At 36.5% G+C, this 24822-nt stretch overlaps 2 protein-coding genes across 9 annotated transcripts in view; both read left to right on the top strand.

The window, feature by feature from the left end:
* git2b (G protein-coupled receptor kinase interacting ArfGAP 2b) overlaps nucleotides 1–1240 on the top strand; it is a 41674-nt gene extending 40434 nt beyond the window's left edge. For all 8 annotated transcript variants that reach the window (XM_030149615.1, XM_030149618.1, XM_030149614.1 and 5 more), the window contains one exon: nucleotides 876–1240. In XM_030149615.1, coding sequence (XP_030005475.1) covers nucleotides 876–1085 — 210 coding nt within the window. In that variant the 3' untranslated portion in view covers nucleotides 1086–1240. The remainder of the gene's footprint in view (nucleotides 1–875) is intronic.
* Nucleotides 1241–9866: 8626 nt separating this feature from the next.
* On the top strand, nucleotides 9867–20772 carry LOC115429843 (glycolipid transfer protein-like). The gene is made up of 5 exons (XM_030149620.1): nucleotides 9867–10078; nucleotides 12453–12511; nucleotides 14475–14608; nucleotides 17562–17712; nucleotides 20342–20772. Exons 1-5 carry the CDS (start codon nucleotides 9976–9978, stop codon nucleotides 20522–20524), a joined length of 630 nt encoding a protein of 209 aa, XP_030005480.1. The 5' UTR covers nucleotides 9867–9975; the 3' UTR covers nucleotides 20525–20772.
* The last annotated feature ends 4050 nt before the right edge of the window (nucleotides 20773–24822 follow it).

Below are 24822 nucleotides of genomic sequence, written 5' to 3'. Positions count from 1 at the left end.
AGTTGTACTTTGGTCGTAGACTTGTACTCGTCAGAGCTGTTTTAAAGTCTGTTCTGTGAGCGACAGGAAGTCAGTGCACAGACCTGAGCCCAGGACTAACACCACCTGTTGGTTTAGTTTTTGGTCATTATTAGACCCACTAACCCAGGGGTGTCAAACTCATTTTAGTTCAGGGGCCACATTCAGCTAAATTTGATCTGAAGTGGGCCGAACCAGCAACATTATAATATAATAATATATAAGTAATGTCAACTCCAAACTTTTCTCTATGTTTTACAGTGAAAAAAGTAAAACTACGTAATGAAAATGTTTACATCTACAAACTATCCTTTCGTACAATGTGAATAACATGAACCAACATTAAAAAAATTTGAATTTTGACACTATTATGCCACAGTTTATCATTTCCACATGTACATTATAACTTACAGATCTCAGTGGATCTACAGATACACAAAATATTTAGTAACAGGTGGAATATTGTTAAAACTGCACTTCTCTGAAGACATTTCAGGTTGTTCATATTTGTTCAGGTTATTCAGAGTTTTTGCAAAATTATACTTTGTTTTAGTCTATATACATGAAAACATTCACATTTACAAAGAGAAAAATTGGAGTTGTGAGAGTTCATAGGTTATTATGAATCTGAATGTGGAACCTGAACTAAAATGTTTGTTAATATCTTAGTGTAATTTTTGCATTTCACAAATTCATCCCAGGGGCCAGACTGGACCCTTTGGCAGGGCCGGATTTGGCCCCCGGGCCGCATGTTTGACACCTGTGCACTAACCCTGCGGTGCCAGTGTAAGGTTGGATGTTATCGTCTCTTCTTCAGTGTCTCACTGAGCCTTCATCCTCCCTCCTCTCCCTCACAGAGGCCGTCGTCGGAGACCGTCCGAGGCTCTCTGTGTCTGCTCACGTCCAGTGCCAGCCGGCTCCATGGAGAGTGCCAGAAGGCTGCGGAGCACAACCCCTGCCCCTCGGACATCCAGCTGGTCACTCAGCAGGTCATCCAGTGCGCCTATGACATTGCCAAAGCCGCCAAGCAACTGGTCACTGTGACAACCAAAGAAAACAACAACTAAGGAAAATAAAACCCAAAGGCACTTCTGATACATTCAGTATCCAGTTTACTGCATATTTTACTAATTTCAAATTATTAACATCACTTTTGGTTTTTGATATTATTCAGGATAAAAACTAACATACATTCCTCGAGCTGGAAAATCTTAAAAAAAAACAAAAAAACCAGACACACCATGCACAATGATGGATCAGTTCAGATATATTTTGTTGTTTTTGTACCATAGTAAACAAACGTCTTTAAAGTGTAAAAAAACAACCTGTTACTATTCTGTACCTCACATAGACAGAAGAGTTAAGTCTATATGATTTCCAAAAGTGCAATGGTGTATGTGTGTGTACATAGGAAACGACGAGCACTGAAGCTCCTCCCACTCAGCTGTTGTCCTGCAGGTCATCAGCTGGGCTTGTGTTCTGGCATCTGGACTACATGAAGTGCCAGGGGACCAAAGCTCTGGCATTCTGGGAAATGATCTTATTTGCTTTCTTGCTCAATACTTTTAAGAGGACGGTTGTTTCTGTACATTGAAACAAACCACTGTCAGTACTTAGTTCAGTTAAACCGACTGATCGAATGAAAACAGAAGTCGGACATGAGGGACCGTTAGACCGTTCAGAGGAGTGACTCACTAAGGTTACAACAGAGGTACACTGGAAAAAATCTAAATCTTACCACGTGTGTTTTTCTCATTTCTACTCAAAATATGTCATCACACTTAAAATAAGATAATAATAACAAATAATTCAAGTTTTTTTTTTTTTTTTGCTTAATTCAAACAAAAAAAGATCTGCCAATAGAACAAGGCAAGTTTATTTGTGTAACACATTTCATGTACAGGACAATTCAAAGTGCTTTACATAAAACATAAAAGCATCACAGGAGAGGCATCAAAATACATTTAAGATGAGAAGAAGTTAAAATAAAAGACATTAAAATCAAAATTGACATTAAAACCATCAGCGATAAAATATGATTTTAAAGTTCATTTAAAAGACATTATTTAAGAGTTTAAGGGAAAGCTGCAGTAAACACTAATGTTTTCAGTTCTGACTGAAATGAGCTGACAGTTGGAGCAGACCTCAGGTGTTCAGGACGTTTGTTCCACAGCTGAGGAGCAGAACAACTGAACGCTGCTTCACTGTGTTTGGTTCTGGTTTTGGGAACACACAGTAAACCTGTCCCTGATGACCTCAGGGCTCTGGGTGCTTCATAGGGAACTAACAGGTCTAGGATGGATTTGGATCCAAGGCCGTTCAGTGCTTTGTAGACCAGGAGGAAGATTTGGAACTCTATCCTTTGACTCACAGGAAGACCATGTGGTGATCTGAGGACCGGTGTGATGTGTTCCAGTTTCTTGGTCTTAGTCAGGACTCTGGCAGCAGCATTCTGGATCATCTCATCACACTTAAAATAAGACAGAATCACCTAAGAGTAACTTTTCATTGAGAGATAAGAACAGATTTTTAGACAATAGATCTGGAAAATCTGATTTCAACAAGTCTGACCACTTGTTCCATTGGCAGATTTTTTTGCTTGAATTAAGCAAAAAAAAAAACAAAATCTTGAGTTAAGCAAAAAACATAATAATCTTGAATTAAGCAAAAAAAAAAAAAATCTTGGATTAAGCAAAACAAGCTTGAATTAATTTAAAATTTCTTGAATTTAGCAAAAAACAAATCTTGAATTAAGCAAAAAAAAAAATTTTGAATTAAGCAAAAAATATATTGAATTAAGCAAAAAAAACCTTGAATTAAGCAAAAAATATCTTGAATTAAGCAAAGAAAATCTTGAATTAAGAAAAAAAATCTTGAATTAAGCAAAAGAAAATCTTGAATTAAGCAAAAAAAATCTTGAATTAAGTAAAAAAAAAATCTGCCAATGGAACAAGTGAAAATTTTATCAGTAAGATTTCTTGAAATAAGATTTTCAAGATTTTCACTTTTGCCCGTAAGTAGCTGGGATGGGCTCCAGTGACCCCTGTGACCCTAGTGGGGAGAAAGCAGGTTCAGAAAATGTATGAAAGAATAAATGAAAGATTTTCCAGGTCTGTTGTCTATAAATCAGGTCTTATATCTCACTAAAAAGTTCCTCTGTAGGTGATTCTGTCTGATTTTAAGTGTGATGAGATATTTGGACTAGAAATGAGAAAAATACACTTGGTCAGATTTAGATTTTTACAGTGTGTGGAGCTGAGTTAATGAAGAATTCAGACCCAAACAGAGCATTTACAGTTTATGTCGACCACAGGAAAATGTAAAAAAAAAAAAAAAAAAAACAGTAAAAAGAAAAACCACAAAATATCACTCCTTTAAAAGTCAAGAAAGCAAAAAAGATTATTCCCCAACATGTCGGACTGTTCCTTAAATCCACACCAGTGATAACAGTTGATTTTCTCCATTTTAATTTTAATTCTGTGATGTTTACTAAGATGACAGTATTTAAATGGTTGTAACTTCAGCTGTTTCTTTGTAGGTAAACTAACTGTGACGATAAGAGTGGCTTCAGTGCATCAGACACTGTTCAAGGCCAACATTAGCGCTAGTGTGCACACGTCCATCCGGCACCTTCAGCCCCCCCGCTCAGTCACTTCCTCTGGTTGAATGTGTGTGTAGAGGTCATGTGTCAGTACTTTTGGACTTCTGTTACAGCCATACTTCTAGTGTGTGTGTGTGTGTGTGTGTGTGTGTGTGTGTGAGTGAATGTGTGTGTTCGTATGTGTGTGAATGCACGGCACAGAAATGTGAAATCCATTTTTAATCAATTTTAAGGACATTATGCAAATATATATGATGTATGTATCCATGTAATTCTCCATCAAATAATCCAAATGTTATTCTATTTATAAACTGTATGTCATACCTAAGAAAAAATACCAATGTCTATTTTCATAAGCTTTGTAAGCTAAGCGAACATGATGCCACTCACAGGAAGTTTGGGACGTCTCAGCTGGAACATGAACAATGGGCACCTTGTGGTTGTAGTTTCTTCAGTGTCGTGCTGTAAATCCAGTGTTAGATGCTGCCTGTGGTCCAACTCACACCGCTGTGGTTTACAATCAGTGATCAAGTATTTCCTCACATTTAGAAGATACCTGTTAGAGAACCATGCAGCTGTTGTTCTGAGACAGATTCTGTAGGTTTGAACCAGGACGGGAACGGAACACCTGTACGTTTTTTTTTTTTTAAATTTTTTTAAAGTAATGTGAGCATGTGGAGCCAAATCTGAGCCGAATGACTTATTTAGAAAAAAAACTAAGGCCCAATCCCAATTCACCCCTTAGCCCCTCCCCCTTGGCCCTACCCCTTTAACCCTTTCATGCATTAATTATGAGAACCTTAGTCTAGATTTTTTTGTCTTGGGTGTTTTTATTCCTCCTTAAGCATGAAAAAAATAATGTGATCCGGGTTTTTTTTTTTTTTGTCATGGAGTTACAAAAATGTCCATGCATTTAATTTTTGAAGTATAGAAATGTGTTTAAAACCCAATATCAGAAAGTGATATGAAAACAATGACTGAAAAAACATTTTTAGTGCTGCTAATCGGATGTTTTCTCACATTTTAACATATTCTAATGCTAGTTATTACTCACTTCATTGAAATAATATGCAAAAAAAAAACTCTTTTTGTCTTACAAATAACAATTGATTTATACTAAAACATGTCACTGCTGATTAGGTTTATCAAGAACAGCAAAGTTACAGTAATGGTATGAATGTCAGTGTATGAGATGATGCATAAGCGTCCACTGTATTGGCTGACATGGAACTAAAACAACAAAACCCATGAATATACAAGGAAACAGCTTTGAATAACTGTCCACTGTAGTGACCAATATGCATGAAAGGGTTAAACACAGTTGTAAGGGGTAGTGGTTGAAACATTCCCCTATGAATTTTTTTTTTTTTTTTTCAACTTTATTGAAAATCTATCGTTGGCTTTCTGATCAAACCTGCTGAGTGACATTTTGGTTGGGAATAAAAACCTGCTAGCTCCCCTCTTATAGCTTCAAATTTCAGTCTCCTGTGAAAGTGGTTTACATTCCATCATAAGTACCAACATTAAAGGAACAGATATTTTTTTGTCTTATTTCACAGTTCGCTGTTATATAAACAGTTTTTTGCTTCTCCTGTAAAATTTGCGAAAAGTCACATAGCAGGTTTTATCGGGAAGCCGACAATATGTGTAAAAACATCGTACTACTAATTCACGTTTCGGCGCTGCCCCGTGTCCCATCGATGTGTGATCGATGTACAGCACAGAGGGCGTTTCTACGGGTTTTCCTCAGCCTTCGCAGGCCCGCTCGCCGCCAAACTCGCCAAATGAATGGAAACATTACCTAACTATCTACTACGCACAATTTTATGTCCGTATTCAAATGTTGTGAGGTATGCTGGGCGATTTTAACAGGGTCCCAGCTCACCACAGACCAGAGGGCGTACTGGTACAATGCTGCTGTTGCACCACGGGAGGGCACTATCGTACAATGGCACCACGGGTATAATTCCGCTAGTCGAGATAAGTTTTTTTTTTTTTTTTTTTTTTTTTTAACAGACATCAAGATATCAAAAGGAAAAATCATCCAAACAAATAAATTAGCATAATGCAAAGGCTTACAGACACAAAGAAGAAAAGACAAATAATAATAATAATGATAACTTAAAATATAAAGATCTAAGAAGAAAAAAAATTACGTCAGACTTAATTCAGTCCACTTTAAATAATTCTTAATTAATTGGCAGTCACATTACTTTCTGAAATGGTCCGACCCTTCCAGACCTGTTCATCATCATCAGTCATCAATGTCACTATAAACAGACTTTTTGCTTAACTCAAGATTTTTTGCTTAATTCAAGACTTTTTTTGCTTAATTCATAATTTTTTTCCCGTAATTTAAGATTTTTTTTGCTTAATTCAAGATTGATTTATTGATTTATTCATTTTTTGCTTAATCCAAGATTTTTTTTTTTTTTTTCTAACTTTGTCTGGGACAGAATTCTCCATGTCATCAGCAGCTGGAACCATCTCTGTTCCATGGGCTTTGGACATCTGTTCACGACTAGCAACCACAAACCACAGAAATGCGATCTATAGCACATTGAAACGACATTAAACGGACGATCACATGATTCAGTTTATGAAGTAAATCCGTACATTTGTGTGTTTCTTAGGTCACTGCAGCTCTTTTTTACTGTGTTTACCTCCATCTTGACAATGATTCGAACAGAATTATGGGAAATTCCCCCCTCCCCGTTCGTAATGTGGTCCTGGAAAATCTCCTTTATCATGGGCTATACATATATGCCCTGCCCCTTAGCTCCTCCCCTCTGACTAATTGAGAATGGGGACAGCACTACCCCTTCATGTGTAAATGCAAAACAAAGGGGGAGGGGCCAAGGGGTGAACTGGGATTCAGCCTAAATTAACTCTGATTTGGACGTTCAGATTCAGATCCCTTTATTTCTCCCCCTGGGCCAGTTCAGTCTGCAGACATGGGTCGCAGTAGGACCGGACATTAGACACACATTCCACAGTACAGTTCCACTCAGATCTGTGTCAGTGAACAGGACAGATGAAGGGTCCAGCCATAAAGAGAAACACTAGCAACTAATAGATCAAATACATTTAAAACCTAAAAACAACATGTGTACCTACACTACACAGAACACACTGTCACTGGCTGTAAAAGCCTGATGGCATCGGTTACATGTAGAGTTTGTAGGTTTGTCAGTTTTTTTTGGAAGAATTTTGGATTTTTGCAGTGTTCAAACCCTTTTTCCCCACAGGTTAGTTTTGATGTTTAAGTTTGTTGTCAGACGTTTCACACCCAGTCACTCCACCTCCTCTGGTTCGCACCTGAAGTCTGGACAGTTGCCCCCCCCCCCCCCCCCCCAAACCTAACATGGTTTAATATCATCTACTGAGGGTGGACGAAGGTAATCTGTGTACACTGTAAAAAATCTAAATCTGACCAAGTGTGTTTTTCTCATTTCTAGTCCAAATATCTCATCACACTTAAAATAAGACAGAATCACCTAAAGAGGAACTTTTCAGTGAGATATAAGAACTGATTTATAGACAATAGATCTGGAAAATCTGTTTTCAACAAATCTGACCATGGTAATTTTCACTTGTTCCGTTGGCAGATTTTTTTTGCTTAATTCAAGATTTTTTTTTTTTTTTTTTCGCTTAATTCAAGATATTTTTGCTTAATTTAAGATTTTTTGTTTAATTCAGGATGTTTTGCTTAATTCTTTTTTTTTTTTTTTTTTGCTTAATTCAAGATTTTTTTTGTTTAACTCAGGATATTTTTTTGCTTAACTCAAGACTTTTTGCTTAATTCAATATTTTTTTTGCTTAATTCAAGATTTTTCTTTGCTTAATTCAAGATTTTTTGTTAAGTCAAGATTTTATGCTTTATTCGATTTTTTTTTTTGCTTAATTCAAGAATTGTTTTTGCTTAATTTAAGATTTTGTGCTTAATTCAAGATTTTTTGCATATTTCTCAATTTTTTTTTTTTTTGCTTAATTCCAGATTTTTTTGCTAATTCCAGATTTTTTTTTGCTTAATTCAAGATTTTTTTTGCGTATTTGAAGATTTTTTTTAGTTTTTTATTTCTTTATTATTATTATTATTTTTTTTTTACTTAATTCCAGATTTTTTTGCTTAATTCAAGCAAAAAAAAATCTGCCAGTGGAACAAGTGAAAATTATCCTTGGTAAGATTTCTTGAAATCAGATTTTCCAGATCTATTGTCTATAAATCAGTTCTTGTATCTCACTGAAAAGTTCCTCTTCAGGTGATTCTGTCGTATTTTAAGCGTGATGACATATTTGGACTAGTGTAAGACCAGTGTAAATCTGTTCCCACATGTCATCGTCTCAGGGTTGGACGTATCCAGACCAGGTGTGAACAGTCTCATGCTCCAAACGTCCAGGTTCCAGAAACACCTGCTCCCTTTATGATATTACTGTAATAGCTAATTTTGTATTTTCAGTTTCAAATCCTTATGAAGTATAAAATCTTAACTATGTTTCAATTTCATATATTTTTTTCTCGTTCAAAACTGAACAAAGAATGGAAAAAAAATGTATGGAAGTGAAAACTTTAAAAAATACGATCATTAAGTCGCTTTATTACAGTGGTTTTAAACGTTCTCTCATTTTCGCTCTGGATTTGGCTCCATATTTTCCCACACAGTATTTCAGCATTTGAAGGCATCATCTGGTCTTTACTTCTGTATGTCACCATCCAAAGTTAAATCTAAAAATATATATTAATGTTTGAATGCAGCTTTTATTGTCATTTTAAATCCATGTTTTCTGCGTATCATACACAGTCCTTTCAGTTTCCTTTTAGGGCTGTTTTATTGGATATTTTTAATTCTTAATAACATAAAATGTAGTATATTTGACACTGACATGTCCAGTCTGGTACATGTTAAATGTATATAATACAGAAGTAGACCATAGATGTGTCTGAAGTCGACCTGAACTGTTGTGGATCAGGTGTGGACGGTGTGTTCAGGTACTTTCCTTTTTCCTGGTTGAAACTCTGCCTCTGCTTGAAAACAATCCCTGCTTTTGTTCGAATAAAGTCACATCCGTACCTCAACTATCCCTCTGTCGTATGTGTGTGTGTGCCATTTTGTTTCACAGTGTGTGTTTTGTTTTGTTTTTTTAATTAAACCTTTATTGATAATTAACAAGTAGAACGATCCAACATTTAACAGAAATAAGCATCACATGTAAATACAAATATTAATACAAACAATAAGCAGGTAAACAATACAAAAAAGTACAATATGATAGAAGTTATAAGTATTAACAAAAAATAAATTATCAAACAGTTTGAGTGTACGTTCACATTTGTGATTTTTTGCTAAAGCTAATGTTTTATAAAACATGTTTAATTGTTGTACTCAGATGTTGATGTGCTGGAGGATCTGTAAAACTGAGCCTTACTTATGAATCTGATATCTACCATCAGTTGGATTAGATTAATGAAGAACATAAGAGGTTTATTAGAGCATTCACATTTAGTTCTCATTTCCCTTGGAGATATTGAGATATGTTTAATGGTTTTGTTCAGAATAACTGCCTCCACTTCCACAGGGGTTTGAACACAGCCCTGTTTCTTCTCCTGCTGCTGCTGCTTTTTTTTTTTTTTTAAATATTTATTGAAATAGAATGGGCCATACTGATAACAAATAATAAGACCATTTACAAACAAATTTAAATCATGTACAAAATACACAGAAATAAATTAATTAATTAAATTAAATAAATAAGTAAAAGAAAAAAATAAGCAAAATTCACATTCCTACAACTTATATTACATTTTTCAGAGATATTTAGTTTATAGTGCTTTTACATTTTCAACAGGAGCAAAGGGACTGCAGGTAGAATTGGGAGGTCTTCTCCTTCTCTTTCTTCTCCTTCCTCCTCCTCTTATTTTGATATTTTATGCCTTTATTCTCATAGTGACAAATGTTTTTATTTTTCCTAAATTTCCCTTTTTTGGTTTAAATCAGCAAAGACCTGTATTTTTATTTATTTATTTTTTATTATTATTATTATTTTATTTAAACACAGATAAGTACATAATATATAAGTACATAAAAAGAACATAAACACATGTTCCAGGGGTCATGTACCTAAATGGCCGTCCTACCTTGTCCATATAAGCTCCTCCTCCTCCTCCTCGTGCTCCTCCCCCTCCCCCTCTTCGTTTTCCACCTGTTGGCGGGAGACCGTTAGTGATAGGGGCTCGCGCCGCTTCCATCCCCGCCCATCTGTCAGGAGCTAGTTCCGGGTTCTTGTCGGTTCCAGGGCTCTCCTCCTCCTCCTCCGCTGCTGTTACCGGGTTGTTTGTACCGTTGACTCGGTTCAACATGTCTCTGTTAATGGAGAATGCGTTCAAGGAGCTGCCGCCGGATAAGTCCGTGGACACGAAGCTGTTTCTGGAGTCCGTGTCTCACGTTCCGGCTTTTTTCGGTGAGTACCGCCGGCCGTCCGGAACCATCAGCGGACTGTGGTGGACTTGAGTCTGGGTCCGGTTGTTTCTGGGTCCAGTTGTTTCTGGGTCTAGTTGTTTGTTGGTCTAGTTGTTTCTGGGTGTTTCTCTGTGGACTTGTTCCTCTTTTCGTGGACATTAGACCCACTGTGTGTCTGTGTCTCATCATTCGTGGTTTGGTTTGTAATGGTGGTGGTTCCAGTCGGACTTTGGACACTTTGGTGCTGGTCTCCGGCTCACACAGAACCTCTTTGTTTACTCATTGACCTCAGTGGGACTTTACCCCAGTTCTACTTATACTACTACATGCATTCACTGGTCGGGTTTTTTGTTTTCCTTTTGAAGCTGGGGTTTCAAACATAAGGCCCGCGGCCCAAAACCGGCCCCCAAAGGGTCCAATCCGGTCCGAGGGATGAAAGTGTATAGTACAAAAATGACACAGAAGATATTAACCCTTAGGGGTCTGAGTCTATTTTGGTGGTTTTTAAGTACTTTTGATTTTACCTTTATATACTATTTACAGAAATGTTTACTATACTCTACCCTCTCTCTTTAACCCCAACTGGTCAAGGCAGACGGCCATCCTCCAGGAGTCTGGGTCTGCTCGAGGTTTCTGCTGTTAAAGGGAAGTTTTTCCTCGCCACTGTCACCAGTCACAAGTGTTTGCTCCTGGAGGATTCTGTTGGGTTTCTGTAAATTGGCTTAGAGTCTGGTTTTGACCAACTCTATATTTAAAGTGTCAAGAGATAACTTTTTTTGTGATCTGGCGCTATATAAATAAAATTTGATTGATTGAGTGATTTAATTGGTTTTCCCCTGTAAGTCGCTTTGGAAAAAAGTGTCTGCCAAATGCATAAACGTAAATGCGTAAACGTAAACTATACCCATGTTTGGTACCTTTTTTTAACCCTCCGGTATCCCGTCCAGCAAGGCCCTTACTAAGCACCAAGTGTGCCTTTTTGGCACACTTGTGGAATAATGTCAAAAAAATTTTCATACAGTTTGTTTTTAATTCTTTTACACTTTTTTTCTATTTCATCAACTTGAATCGTAACTAAAAATACCAAATACTCAATAATTGTCACATTTTTTAACCCTTTAAATGCTGTGTGTGTAATGTAAACAAACCATTTTTTTGGATGCAAAAAACACAAAAAATAATTATTTTTTTCAATGTACTACATAAAAAGTAGATCACATATTATTTCATTTTTGCAGCCTGGCATATGTCAATGATTAACTCCAACACTGGTTAATTTGCATTATTATTTTTGGCGCTAGGTCAAATGTTCAAAAATACTAGCATCTGTCATCAAGTGTGTGTAAAATGCACACCTATAAATCAAACTATTAAATATTATATATTGATTTATTTCTCTGCTCTAATTTGATTTTATTTTTGTAAATCAAGGTCAGCCCTAATCATACATATAAAAAAAGGTGAGTGGGCAATATGATCTGCCCACTGCAGATCACATTGGTCTGTATGTTTCCCCTGAACTTAACTGAGTTTGACACCCCTGATCTACTCTGTCTATTCACTGTAGTTTTTTTTTTTTTTTTTTTTTTTTTTTCTGTAAAGCGGGGGTGTCACACATGCGGCCCGTGGACCAAATCCGGCCCTCCAAAGGTTCCAGTCCAGCCCGCAGGATGAATTTGTGAAATGCAAATTTGCAATAAGTTATTAATCATTTTAGTTCAGGTTCCACATTCAGACCAATTCAATCTCAAGTGAGTCGGACCAGTAAAATACTATCGTTATATCCTAATAATAACAACAATAATAACAACTGCAAGATTTTCTTTCATATAATTTTAAAACAAAGAATCATTTCACGTGGAACATGAATAACCTGAACAAGTGTGAACAACCTGAAACATCTCAGGAGAAGTGCACTTTTAACAATATTATATTTGGTTTTAAATGTTTTGTGTACGTATAGATCCACTGTGATCCATAAGTTATAATGTACATGTGTAAATGACTAACTGAAGCATAGTGTTGTTAAAGTTGCATGTATTTTTCTTCAGAAATGTCAATTTGTTTATGTTATTCACATTGTTTTAAAGGATAGTTGGTAGATAGGAACATTTTCATCATGTAATTTGACTTTTTTCACTCTAAAACAGAGGAAAGTTTAGAGTTGACATTATTTCTATATTATTATGTTATTATTTTACTAGTCCGGCCCACTGCAGATCAAATGGCTGAATGTGGAACTGAACTAGAATGAGTTTGACACCCCTGCTGTAAAGGCTGATTGGTATTCATCCACCCCCTCTGAGCCCGGGACGCTGGGCCAGAAGTCATTCATATTTTATCGCTTTGCTCTCAAGTGTCTGTTTCCTTTACAGACTGCCTGGAATCTGCAGCGTTTTCACCCATCAAGTCAGATATTAACGGCAATATCAAGGTAAAATGAGCATCTGTGGCTGTGTAGAGGCCAAATTCAGGTATTGGGGGACACCAGAGACAAATCTGGACCAGAAACTTTTTATTTTTTATTTTGGATGAAAATCAAAATTCAGTAACTTTTTTGAAATGTTTGGACTCTTAGTTTGTTAGTATTTTTTTTTTTTTTTTTTTTTGCCAATATACAGTACTGTGTAAAAGTCTGAGGTACCTTTGGCTTTGTCATTTTTACAGTGTTGAAATGAGCATACATGTTTATTTCTTGTTCTCTTTTCTTCAGATGCAACAATAAAATACAGAGAATATGCACACAGCCTTAAAAAAACACAAAATGAATCTCATATTGTCTGAAGAAAATAGTTCAAGACATGTTAAAGGCAAAGGGAGGTGCAGTCAGTGTCCTCATGTTTTTAACCTCAGACAGATTGGGCAATGACTGGACTGATTTGGATCATCAGGTTTGTAACGGAATGGTTCAGAGACATTCAGACATCATCTACACATGGATCAGACCTCCATAAAGTCCAGACTCTAATGGTGGATGTAATGCAGACAGGATGCAGCGGTCCGGTTCTACATCACCAGTAATCAAAAATTAATGCAACTATGGATGGAACAAATATTATGAACCTTATTGTAACAGAACAGAAGCATTATGTGGAAAAATAGATGAGACAGTGAATGTCCCCTGGAATCAGAACCAAAGGGGGCGGAGTCAAATATGGCACGTGTGATGTTTTTTTTGGTCGAACAGTGTATAAATAGCCTTTATAGTGGAAATACTGTAACATGTTTGATCGCTGTCTGCTAATACTTAATCCAGGAAAGCTGAAATGTGATTCATAACTCCAGGGTGTGGTCCAGTTGTGACATGGTTCCATGTTTGGTGTTCAAGGGGTTCTACCTTTGTACATATAGAACCTATACCAATGTGTGTTCCATATTTAGTAGTAGTAGTAATAGTTTATTTGGCCATTAATTACTTTAAACAACAAACCAAACCAGCATATTCATTGTTTCATATGTAATGCGACCTAAAGGGTTTAAGTGGAAGTTCAGACTTATTTTGCTGAACCCTATTTACAATTAACACAATGTTTCCACAAGAAAACTAACAAAAACATTTTCAATGTAGTCATTGCTAAATATCCAACAGAAAAGAATACGTATTTAATTTAATTCAGGTAAATCATGGCCTTATCTCAATTACCAATATTGATCCTAGTCTTTTAAACAAATCTTTTCTTTAGTCAATCCTCAGTTCTATATTTTTGAGTAATAGTTGATTTGTACGTCTTTTTAAAAGTTTTAATTGTTTTAGACTGTTTAATTGATATTCCAGGCCATTCCACAGATGAACCCCTCTAACAGAAATACATCTACTTTTTTATTTGTTCCTGCCTTAACTTTTTTTAAATGCTGGTTCCTCTGGGACTATACTGACTTTTCCTACATTCAAACATCTCCTTGATGGCATTTAGTAGGTATTTGTAAGTACTTAAACATAGGAAGGATGATGAATGCATCAAATAAAATTTTTGACCAAAAATATTGTAAAATGTGCTCTATGATACGGTTTCATCAAAATGTCACTGATTTTGACCTGGTTTTGGCCAAAGTGCTGAACTTGGGGATCCCACAGGAAATTCACTTAAATGTGCCTCTGGTGTGTTCAGTAACTTATGAAGCTACACTGATGTCAAAATTCAGGAAAATATATCAAAACTTTTGGATTTATTGACACAGATTTACAGTGACAGTTTCAATTCTTGATCCTATTATGATGTAAGGACCAGTGTGTCTGGAAAACAAGTCCAATATTTTAATACAAACATTTATTCTACCTCACAGTATTAAACTAACAGATGAGTGCAAACAAAACAGGATAAAAGATTAGATGTTTCTTATAGATGTGTATGTTCCTTTGACCCTCTAATGACCAGAGCCTTTATGTGTATTTTCAGAAAATTCGAGGCGTATATCTTAAAGATCCGGCGAGGTATGTCACCCTGCAGGACATCGTAGAGGCAGAGAGAGAAGCCCACGGAGCCCAGTGGCCCAAAGTAGGAGCAACCCTGGCACTGATGTGGCTGAAGAGGTGAGCACTACCACACACTGTCCAAACACAACACACACCAGTCATACTATGGGCCTGGTTTACTAAAGGTTTACATGTGTAAAAACGTGCACAAACTGGACTGTTCATGCATAAACATGTTGAAGTTTATTTACTAACAGGACACACCCAGGGTTGTGTCTCTCAAATGGACAAAATAACTTGTCCATCCCATTTAGGTGTGTTTGTCCTGTTGAATATGAAATATGGGCGTTTCTGACAGAACGTACACAATTATTGGGAGGAGTAGACGCAAATATTTATTTAGCGTACTGAACGTGATTGACCAAACCTGAGACTGGTTGCGGTGGCTGATTATGTGTCTATATTTATCCTGTCTTAAAGGCAGGTTTGAACTGGAACAGCTTCACACAGACACAGGACATAGGCCCAAACAAAGGCAATGCACAGACCTACGGCTGCACGATACTGGAAAAAACTGATACTGTGATTTTTTGTTTTTTTTTTAAACCCTGTGATATATATTGTGAAATGAAAACATACTCAGGAGGATACAATATCTGTGTGGTACTATGACGGCGCAACCCTGTCACTGAGCGTCAGCTGTCTCTTGTTGTGGGCAGAGTACACACAAACCAGGCACCACACACACATACAGGCACATACACGCACACGCTCGCGTCAAACATTCTCTCCTCGTCCGTATCTGTATTCATTCATTAGTTTTCGCCACTCACACTCTCTTCCCCTTCCTAGCAATAGGGCAACCGAGGGTGCACACTTGGGAGCTTTTTCAGGTAATTTCATACACATTTACATCAGTTTCCAGTCTCTTACCTGTGTCGGTATTGAAGCGGCGTTCTGCCATGCCCTGCCGCGCCGTTTGAGTTAAGAGAACGGAGGGTCACATCCGGGTCGGTATTATAGAGAAAATCTCGTGGGATTTCGCATCACGTGATGTGTTGTAATGTATTGTTTTTGTTTTCTCTGATTTTATTCCAAGTAATAATGTATTTGGGTTTGATAATTGATTAGAAAAATCTATTGAAATATTAAGTGTTGAATGGTTATTCCTGCTGTGAATAATTATGTTTAAAAACACTGTTAAAAATATGTTTTGTAAAAAAGTCTTTAATTGACCGGCCCAGTAAGAGGGGCTTAGTGTTTAAAAGAAGGCTGCTGAAGCCCTAGTGTTCAGTGTTGGCTGGGTTGCAGACCTGGCAACTGTGCTCTTTGATTGTTCAACTTCTGCTAAGAGAGTTATTGAAGAACCCTGCTCTGATGTGGTTTTTTCTCCTGTTTTGTAAATTTGTAAATAGTATTTATTTTTTTTCCATTTTTGACTACACTTTGTATATATATTGCACCGCAATTTTGGGAGGCCGACGGCAAATACATTACCACTTTTTTTTTTTTTTTGCACCTTCCAACTACACCCGTGGTGTTATTTTTGAGCGGTTTGGGAAAGAACCCTGCGACAGGTACCGACGTAAATGGTCAAACTAATTAGTTGTGTTTCCTCTCGTGTCGACACAGAACACGTGTTTCAGTTTCGTCCTTCTTGTAGTTGAAATAATTCCAGATAACTGACGGTGCTTTTCTTTTTGGCACCAAGTCTTAGTTTTTGGTGATTTTCTCTTGTTCGTTGCTCATTTTTCAATGTTGTTACCAACTCACTCCAAACTGATTAAGAACGATTGTGACCGGTGGATGGCTGTGTGGAGTGTGTGTGTCAGGTTGAACTTAAGATGAGAACATGTTGAGTTCATTTACCTCCTACATTGCAGGACCTGCAGTGTGACTATTGTGCACACGTACATCGCACTGACGATGCTCAGACAATATATTGTGCAGCTCTACACAGAACCAATCTGTTCTCATCATGTCAACATTTATGGAATGACAGATTAATAAATAATATCAACGTATGTCCTACCCACAATGCCGTTTTAGAACTTCTAGATCAGGGGAGTCAAACTCAGTTTAGTTCAGTTCCACATTCAGCCCAATATGATCTGAAATGGACCGAACCAGTACAATAACAACAATGGAAGACGGAAAATCATGAATATTTTTCCATCTACAAAGTTTCATTAAAAATGTAAATAACATGAACAACCTGAAATATCTTAAGCAATTTTACCAATATTGTGCCTCAGTTTATCATTTACACATGTGCATTATTATAACGTACAGATACAGTGGATCTACAAACACAGAAAACATTTAATAACAGGCAGAATATTGGTAAAATTACACTGACTTCTATGAAGACATCTCAGGTTGTTCATATTTGTTCATTTGATTCACATTTTTTGTGAAAGGATAGTTTCCAAATGTAAACATTTTCATGTAATTTTATGTTTTATACTAATAGAGAAAAATTTGGAGTTGTTATTATTTATAGGTTAAAGTTCCAGGTCTGATGCACTTTAGATCTAACTGGTCTGCACGTGGAACCAGAACTAAAATGACTTTCACATCCTTGATCAATAATATCTTCAATGTAATTTTAGCATTCCATATATTCATCCCACAGACTGGATTGGACCCTTTGTGGGGCCGATTTTTGCCCATCGGCCGTTTGTTTGACACTGGTGTTCTAGATGAACTGATCTGGGTCCAGTTACAGGAGGAGTCATCAGTACCTTCTATGACTAAACTCCTCCTACGGTTCATTTAACTTCTGAATCATTCTAGTCACTGTTCCCATTAGTGCTGGTGTATCCCAGAGCAGTTTATACACTGGACTGTCTCCATGACGACAACAAGTAGCACACGCTAAACCCTCATTTAAATAGGGCGGTCTCCCAGGCTTTGACCTGTTGTCATTTGTGCAGGAAATCTGAGTCGATCACCTGTGACATGCAAATCAATAACATATGTATTTATGAGCACAAGCAAGAACATTTGTGCTTTTTTTTCTGATGGTGTTTTGATGTTTGTTTGTTTTTTTCTTTGTTCTCCCCTGCAGGGGTCTACGTTTCATCCAGATCCTCCTGCAGAGTCTGGCAGATGGAGAAAGGGATGAGAACAACCCCAACCTGATTAAAGTCAACATCACCAAGGCTTATGAACAGGCTCTGAAGAAGTACCACGGCTGGCTGGTTCAGAAGGTTTTCCAGGTGATGCTCTCCGACGTCACTGTGGTTTATGGTCACTTTTACAAACACAGACGTAGTTAGAGCTTTGACTTCTACTTGGATAAACAGACTGTTTTTATTATAGGCTGACCGATTAATCGGGCCGATAATAGCGTTTCACCAATTCATCAACATCGGCCAATATGTAGCCGATGTGGCCGATATATTAACTTTTGCTGCCCGGAGATTCTGTCGCTCGCTGTTCGTGTGTGTGTGTGTGTGTGTGCTGCCCGGAGAGTCAGACGAACAGTAAAGTGAGTTAGTTTCACTTTCACTCCTGCTCTGACAATGACGCTATCACCCCCATACACACAATCACATTATCATGGAGCTACTGCTAATCCCCCCCACTCCGACTCCGACCCCAACCCCGACCCCACCCCCCCACTACCACCAGCGAAAATCACGGACCGCTACCGAACACTCTGACAAGGATGGACCACTAACCCCCCCTGAAAATCACAGACCCCCTGTCTTATGAAGTATTCACCCCCTGACACACACACCCATGTCTGTGCACTTCCTGTCTACCTCACAGTTTCATTCTGCCAGCAGGCCTGGGTGTTAATACTGTAGGGGAGACCAGGGACAGTTGTAACACGGGTCAGTTGTAACTCTTGCTATTGCTCCAATCAGGAACAACTTAGGACTCACCTAATTCACTCTGCACATGCTCAGTTTAGTCCTTAGTCCACATGGGAAGTTGTAGTGCCGTGAGGCAGACACATCAAAATTTGTGAGTGAAAACATAATTTTGTGGTCAGTAATATTTTTTGCTCTAATTATTTTTGTGATCGCATAGTTTGCATTTGAAAGTTGTGTAAATTATCTTTGTCAGATAAAGATTTATGCAACTGTTAATCCACCTTTCCACAATTATCTGATAAAAGATTATTATATCCTGTGTAGATCAGTGTTGTTATTTCATATATCGGCCAATATATCGGTTATCAGCCAATATATTGGATATCGGCTTTTTTTAGCTCCCAATATCAGTATCGGCCCCAAAAATCCCATACCGGTCGGGCTCTAGTTCTTATTTCAGCTTTTCATTAGTATTAGACTTAATTTGAGTTTTTAGTCCAGCAGCCCAAAGGGTACAATGGACTATTAGGATCAGATGTTTCTGTCTGTCGTCCATCATCCATCAACAGTTTTTCAAGAATCTTCTTTCGTCAGTGACTTGATGTTTCTGTGGAACATCTTTAGGATAAGGTCTACCAAGATTGTTCAAAGAATTGGGAAATATTGATTTTTGAATTTTTTATGAAATTTTGAAAATGTAAAAATCCCCATTGGTTTATAATGGGACACATTTCAAATACTAATCCTGCTGTCTGCTCTTGTGCAGTATTCGAGGTGGACAAACAGTGGGTTTCTAAAAGTCAATGTAGTGGCAACAGGTTGGAGTCAGATATATCAGCTGATATATTCTCAGCTGTAACTTGAAAGTTCATTATCCATCCATGAAATAAACAGTCTCTCAGTTTATTAGAAATAAAATGTTAATATGAAAGTTTGAATGTTTGTACTTGAATCTGAGTTCATTCAGACATAATCTGACGAAGAGCTGAAAGACTTGAACATAGTGAAGGTTCTGTTTTTATAATGAAACTGTCTTTGTTAAGGGACGTATAAATGACAACAGAAACAAATCTACAGCTAACATTGCCTGGCCCGTTGCCATTGGCTGTTGGTTCATCCCTAGTGTCCTGTTGAAGTCTAATATTACTGTCAGAGCGTCTTTATTACATCTGAGGATACCGATATAGCACCAGCACAGATTAATTAGACAAAGTGATCTGTCCACATCTATTGATGCCTTACCCAAGTTTAGGGTCTGGACTCATTAGGTCATAAATAATAACAAAAAAACAACAAATCCGTGTGAAATGTAGAGGAGAGGCCTCAGTCATAACAGATACAAGACAAAAACCACATAATGTTTGTGACATAAATATGTAATTCCTGACATACCATACTGTGGTACAACAATTTGGAAAAGTGGTAGATCATATATGAAAATGAATTTTAAATGACTGTGCCCTGAAATATGTAAATACAATCAGAAGTCTTTGTTTACAGTAAAGTCCAGGAAGTTTTTTTTTTTTTTTTAAAGTTATACTAATAAATATACTAGTGTATATATACTTACCTTACCTTACCTTACCTTATCACAACACATTTTGTTTAATTTTCCTTCATTTTTGTTACATTTCTGGATTGTTTTGTTTATTTTGTGTCTCATTTTGTTCATGTTACTTATTATTTTGTTGATTTATTATTAATTTTTGGACATTTTATTTGACCTTGGCTGTTTTTGTTTATTTTGTTGCTGATTTATGTTTTTTTTTTACATTTCGTTAATTTTTTGCTCATTAATTATTTTGAATTTTTTGAATCCATTTTTGCTGATTTTTTTCTATTTTTCAGTATAAAAGTAAGTGTCTACAATCAGTGTTGTAGCATAACTGTAGAAAACTGGATTTGATCCTAGTCTTTGTTCAACCCTCCAGGTGTTATGTGTCTTCACATGGGCAGATCATCAGATATTATTGTGGGTATATTCAGTGTCACTGAGTTTTTCGTCCTTTCCGTTTCCTGTTTGCAGGCAGCGTTGTTCGCAGCTCCGTACAGATCCGACTTCCTCAAGGCTCTGTCCAAAGGAGAGGAAGTGAAAGAGGAGGACTGTCTGGAACTCACGCGTCAGTTCCTGGTTAATTTCACGGCGACGGTGGACGCCATCTACCAGATGTACACGGATCTAAACGCTGAGCTGGACTACACTGTTTGATGGACGAGGACAGGGGCGGGGCTTCTCCTTCTCAGGTGTCAGACTAGTGCAGGTTTTTAACAGGATCTCAATGGTCTTTTTTGTTTTTTTTAAAGGATTGTTTTTGTCTTTCTTTCTGGTGTGCTATTTATTAACTTGATTGTACCTTATTTAACCCTTTCATGCGTGAATTATGAAAAAAAGTATCTAGATTTTTTTTCAATTTATTTTATTTCTCAAAATTTGGCTAAAGTTGAAATGCATTTAGAATAAAAAAAATATATACAAGGTGTCCCAAAAAAATGTATACACGCTTTAAATAATTGTAAAGTAGGTGTTTATTAAAATTTAATTTAATTTTCAAAATGTAATAGAATTTCCAAACATCCTTTTATTGTTTTGTCTGTTCCTCCTGACAACGCCAACCAATGGAATCACACACATCACCAAACAATTCCCTTGTTGTTTGTGTGCATTCACATTCAATGGCTGCTCTCAATTCAGCGACTGTTGCAGGTCTCATAGCGTAGACTTTGTCTTTTAGGTGTCCACATAAAAAAAAAAAGTCTAGTGGTGTGAGATCTGGTCAACACGGAGGGGAATTCAACGAAACCCATCCGTCCAATCCACCTGTTTGTCCAGTTCACCAGATAATAAACCAGTTAGCCAGTTAATAAACACCTACTTTACAATTACTTAAAGTGTGAATACATTTTTTTGGGATACCCTGTATATATGGTTTTATTCAGAAGATATTGAACCTCCTCAGACCTAGGAAAGGACAAGTTTGGGCTTTTTTAAATTCAATAATTGTCGATATTGGAAACATGATGCAACAGTTTTTTTCAGATGCATTTTTAAACAATTTTATGGAATGTCCTTTACAGTGGACAGTTGTTTTTTTGTTTTTTTTTTTGTCTAAAGCTGCGAACCTCTTGTCCAATTGTTGACAGTAAACCCATGTGTGGGTCTGAGGAGGTTCACTGTAGCAGACCCCAGATCAGTCCACATTCTCTAACACAGATGATCCTTTAGTCCATTGTATGTCTGAGGGTCTATACAGACTGAACCCATGTGGTTTGGACCATATTACCTTTAGAACCCTTTGGAACGTCAGTTTAACTATGGGTCCAGAAATGAGGATGTCATGCATGAAAGGGTTAATAAATGACTGCTGTATGTTTGATCTAAAATGACGCAGATGCCTTGAACTTATAGAAGGGTTGGTCAGATGTTCTAAAGGTATGAATGGATCCTTCTGGTAAAAGTGCAGCTGTCTCACATGTGCCCGATTATGGCATTGTACATGTGGCTGCTTTGTGTTGACAGACAAAAGCTTCCTTTTCATGTCAGAAACAAAGAAATGCACAGCAGCTCTGTCACTAAAAACAGTCACAAACCTTTACCCTCATCAGGTTTAACGGGTGAACCCTGGATCAGCAACGTCCAAACCTGTAAATCTATATTTACAGTTCTGTTGTTTATGAAGGGCTGTCACACATTCTGTGCCTTAGTGATGATTAACAGATAATTATGTTGAAATTAAAGTCAAAATTAACCCTTAAAGACCCAAACATCCACCTTTAACCTAAACCATCTACTGATCTAAACTGTTTAATACCTGTTGATCCACTAATCCTGTCAATCCATGTCAATAATTGGTGTAAAATACAGTTCTTCATCTTTTCATGGTCATTAGATATGACCATATTTGGACATTCAGAGGCTCCGTGGTTACCGTGGAAACACCGTCATCTTCTACAACACTGATTCCCCAGTAAAACCCATGGAGTTGGATCAGTGACGGTGGATGGACACACTGGGTTTATGTTCAGTGAATGACAGATTGGACTGAAAAAGACACTGTTTATTCAGTTTGATCTCTTTCTGATAGAATAACCATCAACTTTAATCTGAGCTTTAATAAACATCTACAAGATCAGTGAATTATATATAGAAAATACATGATTTACACTGAAAAAAACATAAAATACAGAGGATAACATTATGATAAATGGTGATGAATCACTTAGAAAAAGTTAAATATAGAGAAAAAAATATTTTGGAATTGCCACAGAAGTGTCATTGGGTCTTTATGGGTTAAATTAAAATAGTTAAGTGTACTGAGCAGATAGAGCAGAGGGACGCCCACACTGTGTGTGTGATTGAGTGTGTGTGCGTGTATGAGCGAGAGGGAGAGAGAGTGTGTGTGTGAGAGTGTGTGTGTGGGTCCAGTCTTTTTCTGTTTTTTATTTTAGGTTGGTGTGGTCTCTATTTATGGAGTGAAATTCAGCTAAATGGTAATTTAAAAGAAAATTAAATGAAATAAAATGTGAAACTGATACTTGAAATTGTGATAATGAAATCAGAAAATGCTACAATGATTAATAAAAATAAGCATAAGAAAAGTTTATACCCTTTGAATAGAGCATTCATAATATTATACTATGTCTTTTCATATTTAATGGGTGTCATTTGTTTGTTGCAAATATATATTTTTTTTTTTTTCCAATTTCTAATCCGATAAAGTCCTAAAAAAGGTAAGATGGAACTCTGAAAAAAAATACACTTTGCCTTTGAAATAACTCAAATATGAAAGTAATTAATAAACAAATGTTTTCAAAAGATTTTATATTAAAAAATCTTTCAGATTTACAAAATTTTACCCAGATTTTGCTCCATATTTTTGTCCCAGTTGTCATAACATTTCTTACATAAATTACAATAAAAGAAAAAATAATTGTCATGTTACATTGTACAGTTATATGTGAATTAAATCTTAACATTTTCTGAACATTTCAAAAGAGCTGGTGTTTTTAGTTTGTTGCAGATATGTATTTTCTAATGAAATCCAGGGTTCCCACAGGGTCTTAAAAAGTCTTAAATTTACAAATCTGTATTTAATACCTTTAAAAAGTCTAAAAGGTATTAAATTTAATATGGAAGGTCTTAATCATGTTTACTGTTTGTGTTTAACTTCCTGAGACCCAGGAAATGTCAGCAAAGTACAAGCTTTTTTTGTTTTTTATTAAATAAGTGCCTATATTGGAAACATCATGCAATAGTTTTTTCAGATGCAGTTTTTAAAATTTTTATGGAATGTCCTTTGTGGTGGACAGTTGTCTTTTTTTGTATTAATTTGTGAAACTGTTGTGCACAAATGTGGACAGAAAACTCATAGCTGGGTCTTAGGTGGTTAAATGTGTCTGTTAAATGTCCAAACTGCAAATAAACTAATGTTAGTCAACTCAGTTCCAACCGTTTTCACAGCTGATATTGAAATTAGAAAAACAATTATCTCTAACTTTGCCCCCAGTGACAAATGACTCAGAACACTGGGAATCAAGGCATTGGAGGAAATAAAGACAGTTTCCTAAATTCTAGGAGTCATGATTTTTTGCCAGTATGGCTGTGAAATGGGCCTTAAATTCTGTTCTAAATAATCTTAAAACAACCTTAACCCTCCGGTATCCCGTCCAGCAAGGCCCTTACTAAGCACCAAGTGTGCCTTTTTTGCACACTTGTGGAATAGTGTCAAAAAATTTTTCATACAATTTGTTTTTAATTCTTTTACACTTTTTTCTATTTCATCAACTTGAGCCATAAATAAAAATACCAAATACTCAATAATTGTCACATTTTTTAACCCTTTAAATGCCGTGTTTGTAATGTAAACACAGCTTTCTTTTTTTTGGGGGGGGGTGCAAAAAACAAAAATTTCAAAATACTACATAAAAATTGGATCACATATTATTTGATTTTTGCAGCCTGGCATATGTCAATGATTAACTCCAACATTGGTTAATTTGCATTATTATTTTTGGCGCTAGGTCAGATGTTCAAAAATACTGGCATCTGTCACCAAGTGTGCGTAAAATGCACACCTATAAATCAAACTATTCCAAAACCGACCCCCAAAGGGTCCAATCCGGTCCGAGGGATGAAAGTGCATTGTACAAAAATGACACAAAAGATATTAACCCTTAGGGGTCTGAGTCTATTTTGGCCGTTTTTAAGTACTTTTGATTTTACCTTTATATACTATTTACAGAAATGTTTACTATACCCATGTTTGGTATCTTTTTTTAACCCTCCGGTATCCCATCCAGCAAGGCCCTTACTAAGCACCAAGTGTGCCTTTTTGGCACACTTGTGGAATAATGTCAAAAAAATGTTCATACAATTTGTTCTTAATTCTTTTACACTTTTTTCTATTTCCTCAACTTGAGCTGTAAATAAAAATACCAAATACTCAATGATTGTCACATTTTTTAACCCTTTAAATGCCATGTGTGTAATGTAAAGAAACCATTTTTTTG

This window comes from Sphaeramia orbicularis, chromosome 12 (genome assembly GCF_902148855.1).
Source record: "Sphaeramia orbicularis chromosome 12, fSphaOr1.1, whole genome shotgun sequence".
Classification (NCBI taxonomy): domain Eukaryota; kingdom Metazoa; phylum Chordata; class Actinopteri; order Kurtiformes; family Apogonidae; genus Sphaeramia; species Sphaeramia orbicularis.
This window is presented reverse-complemented; position numbering and strand designations above follow the sequence as displayed.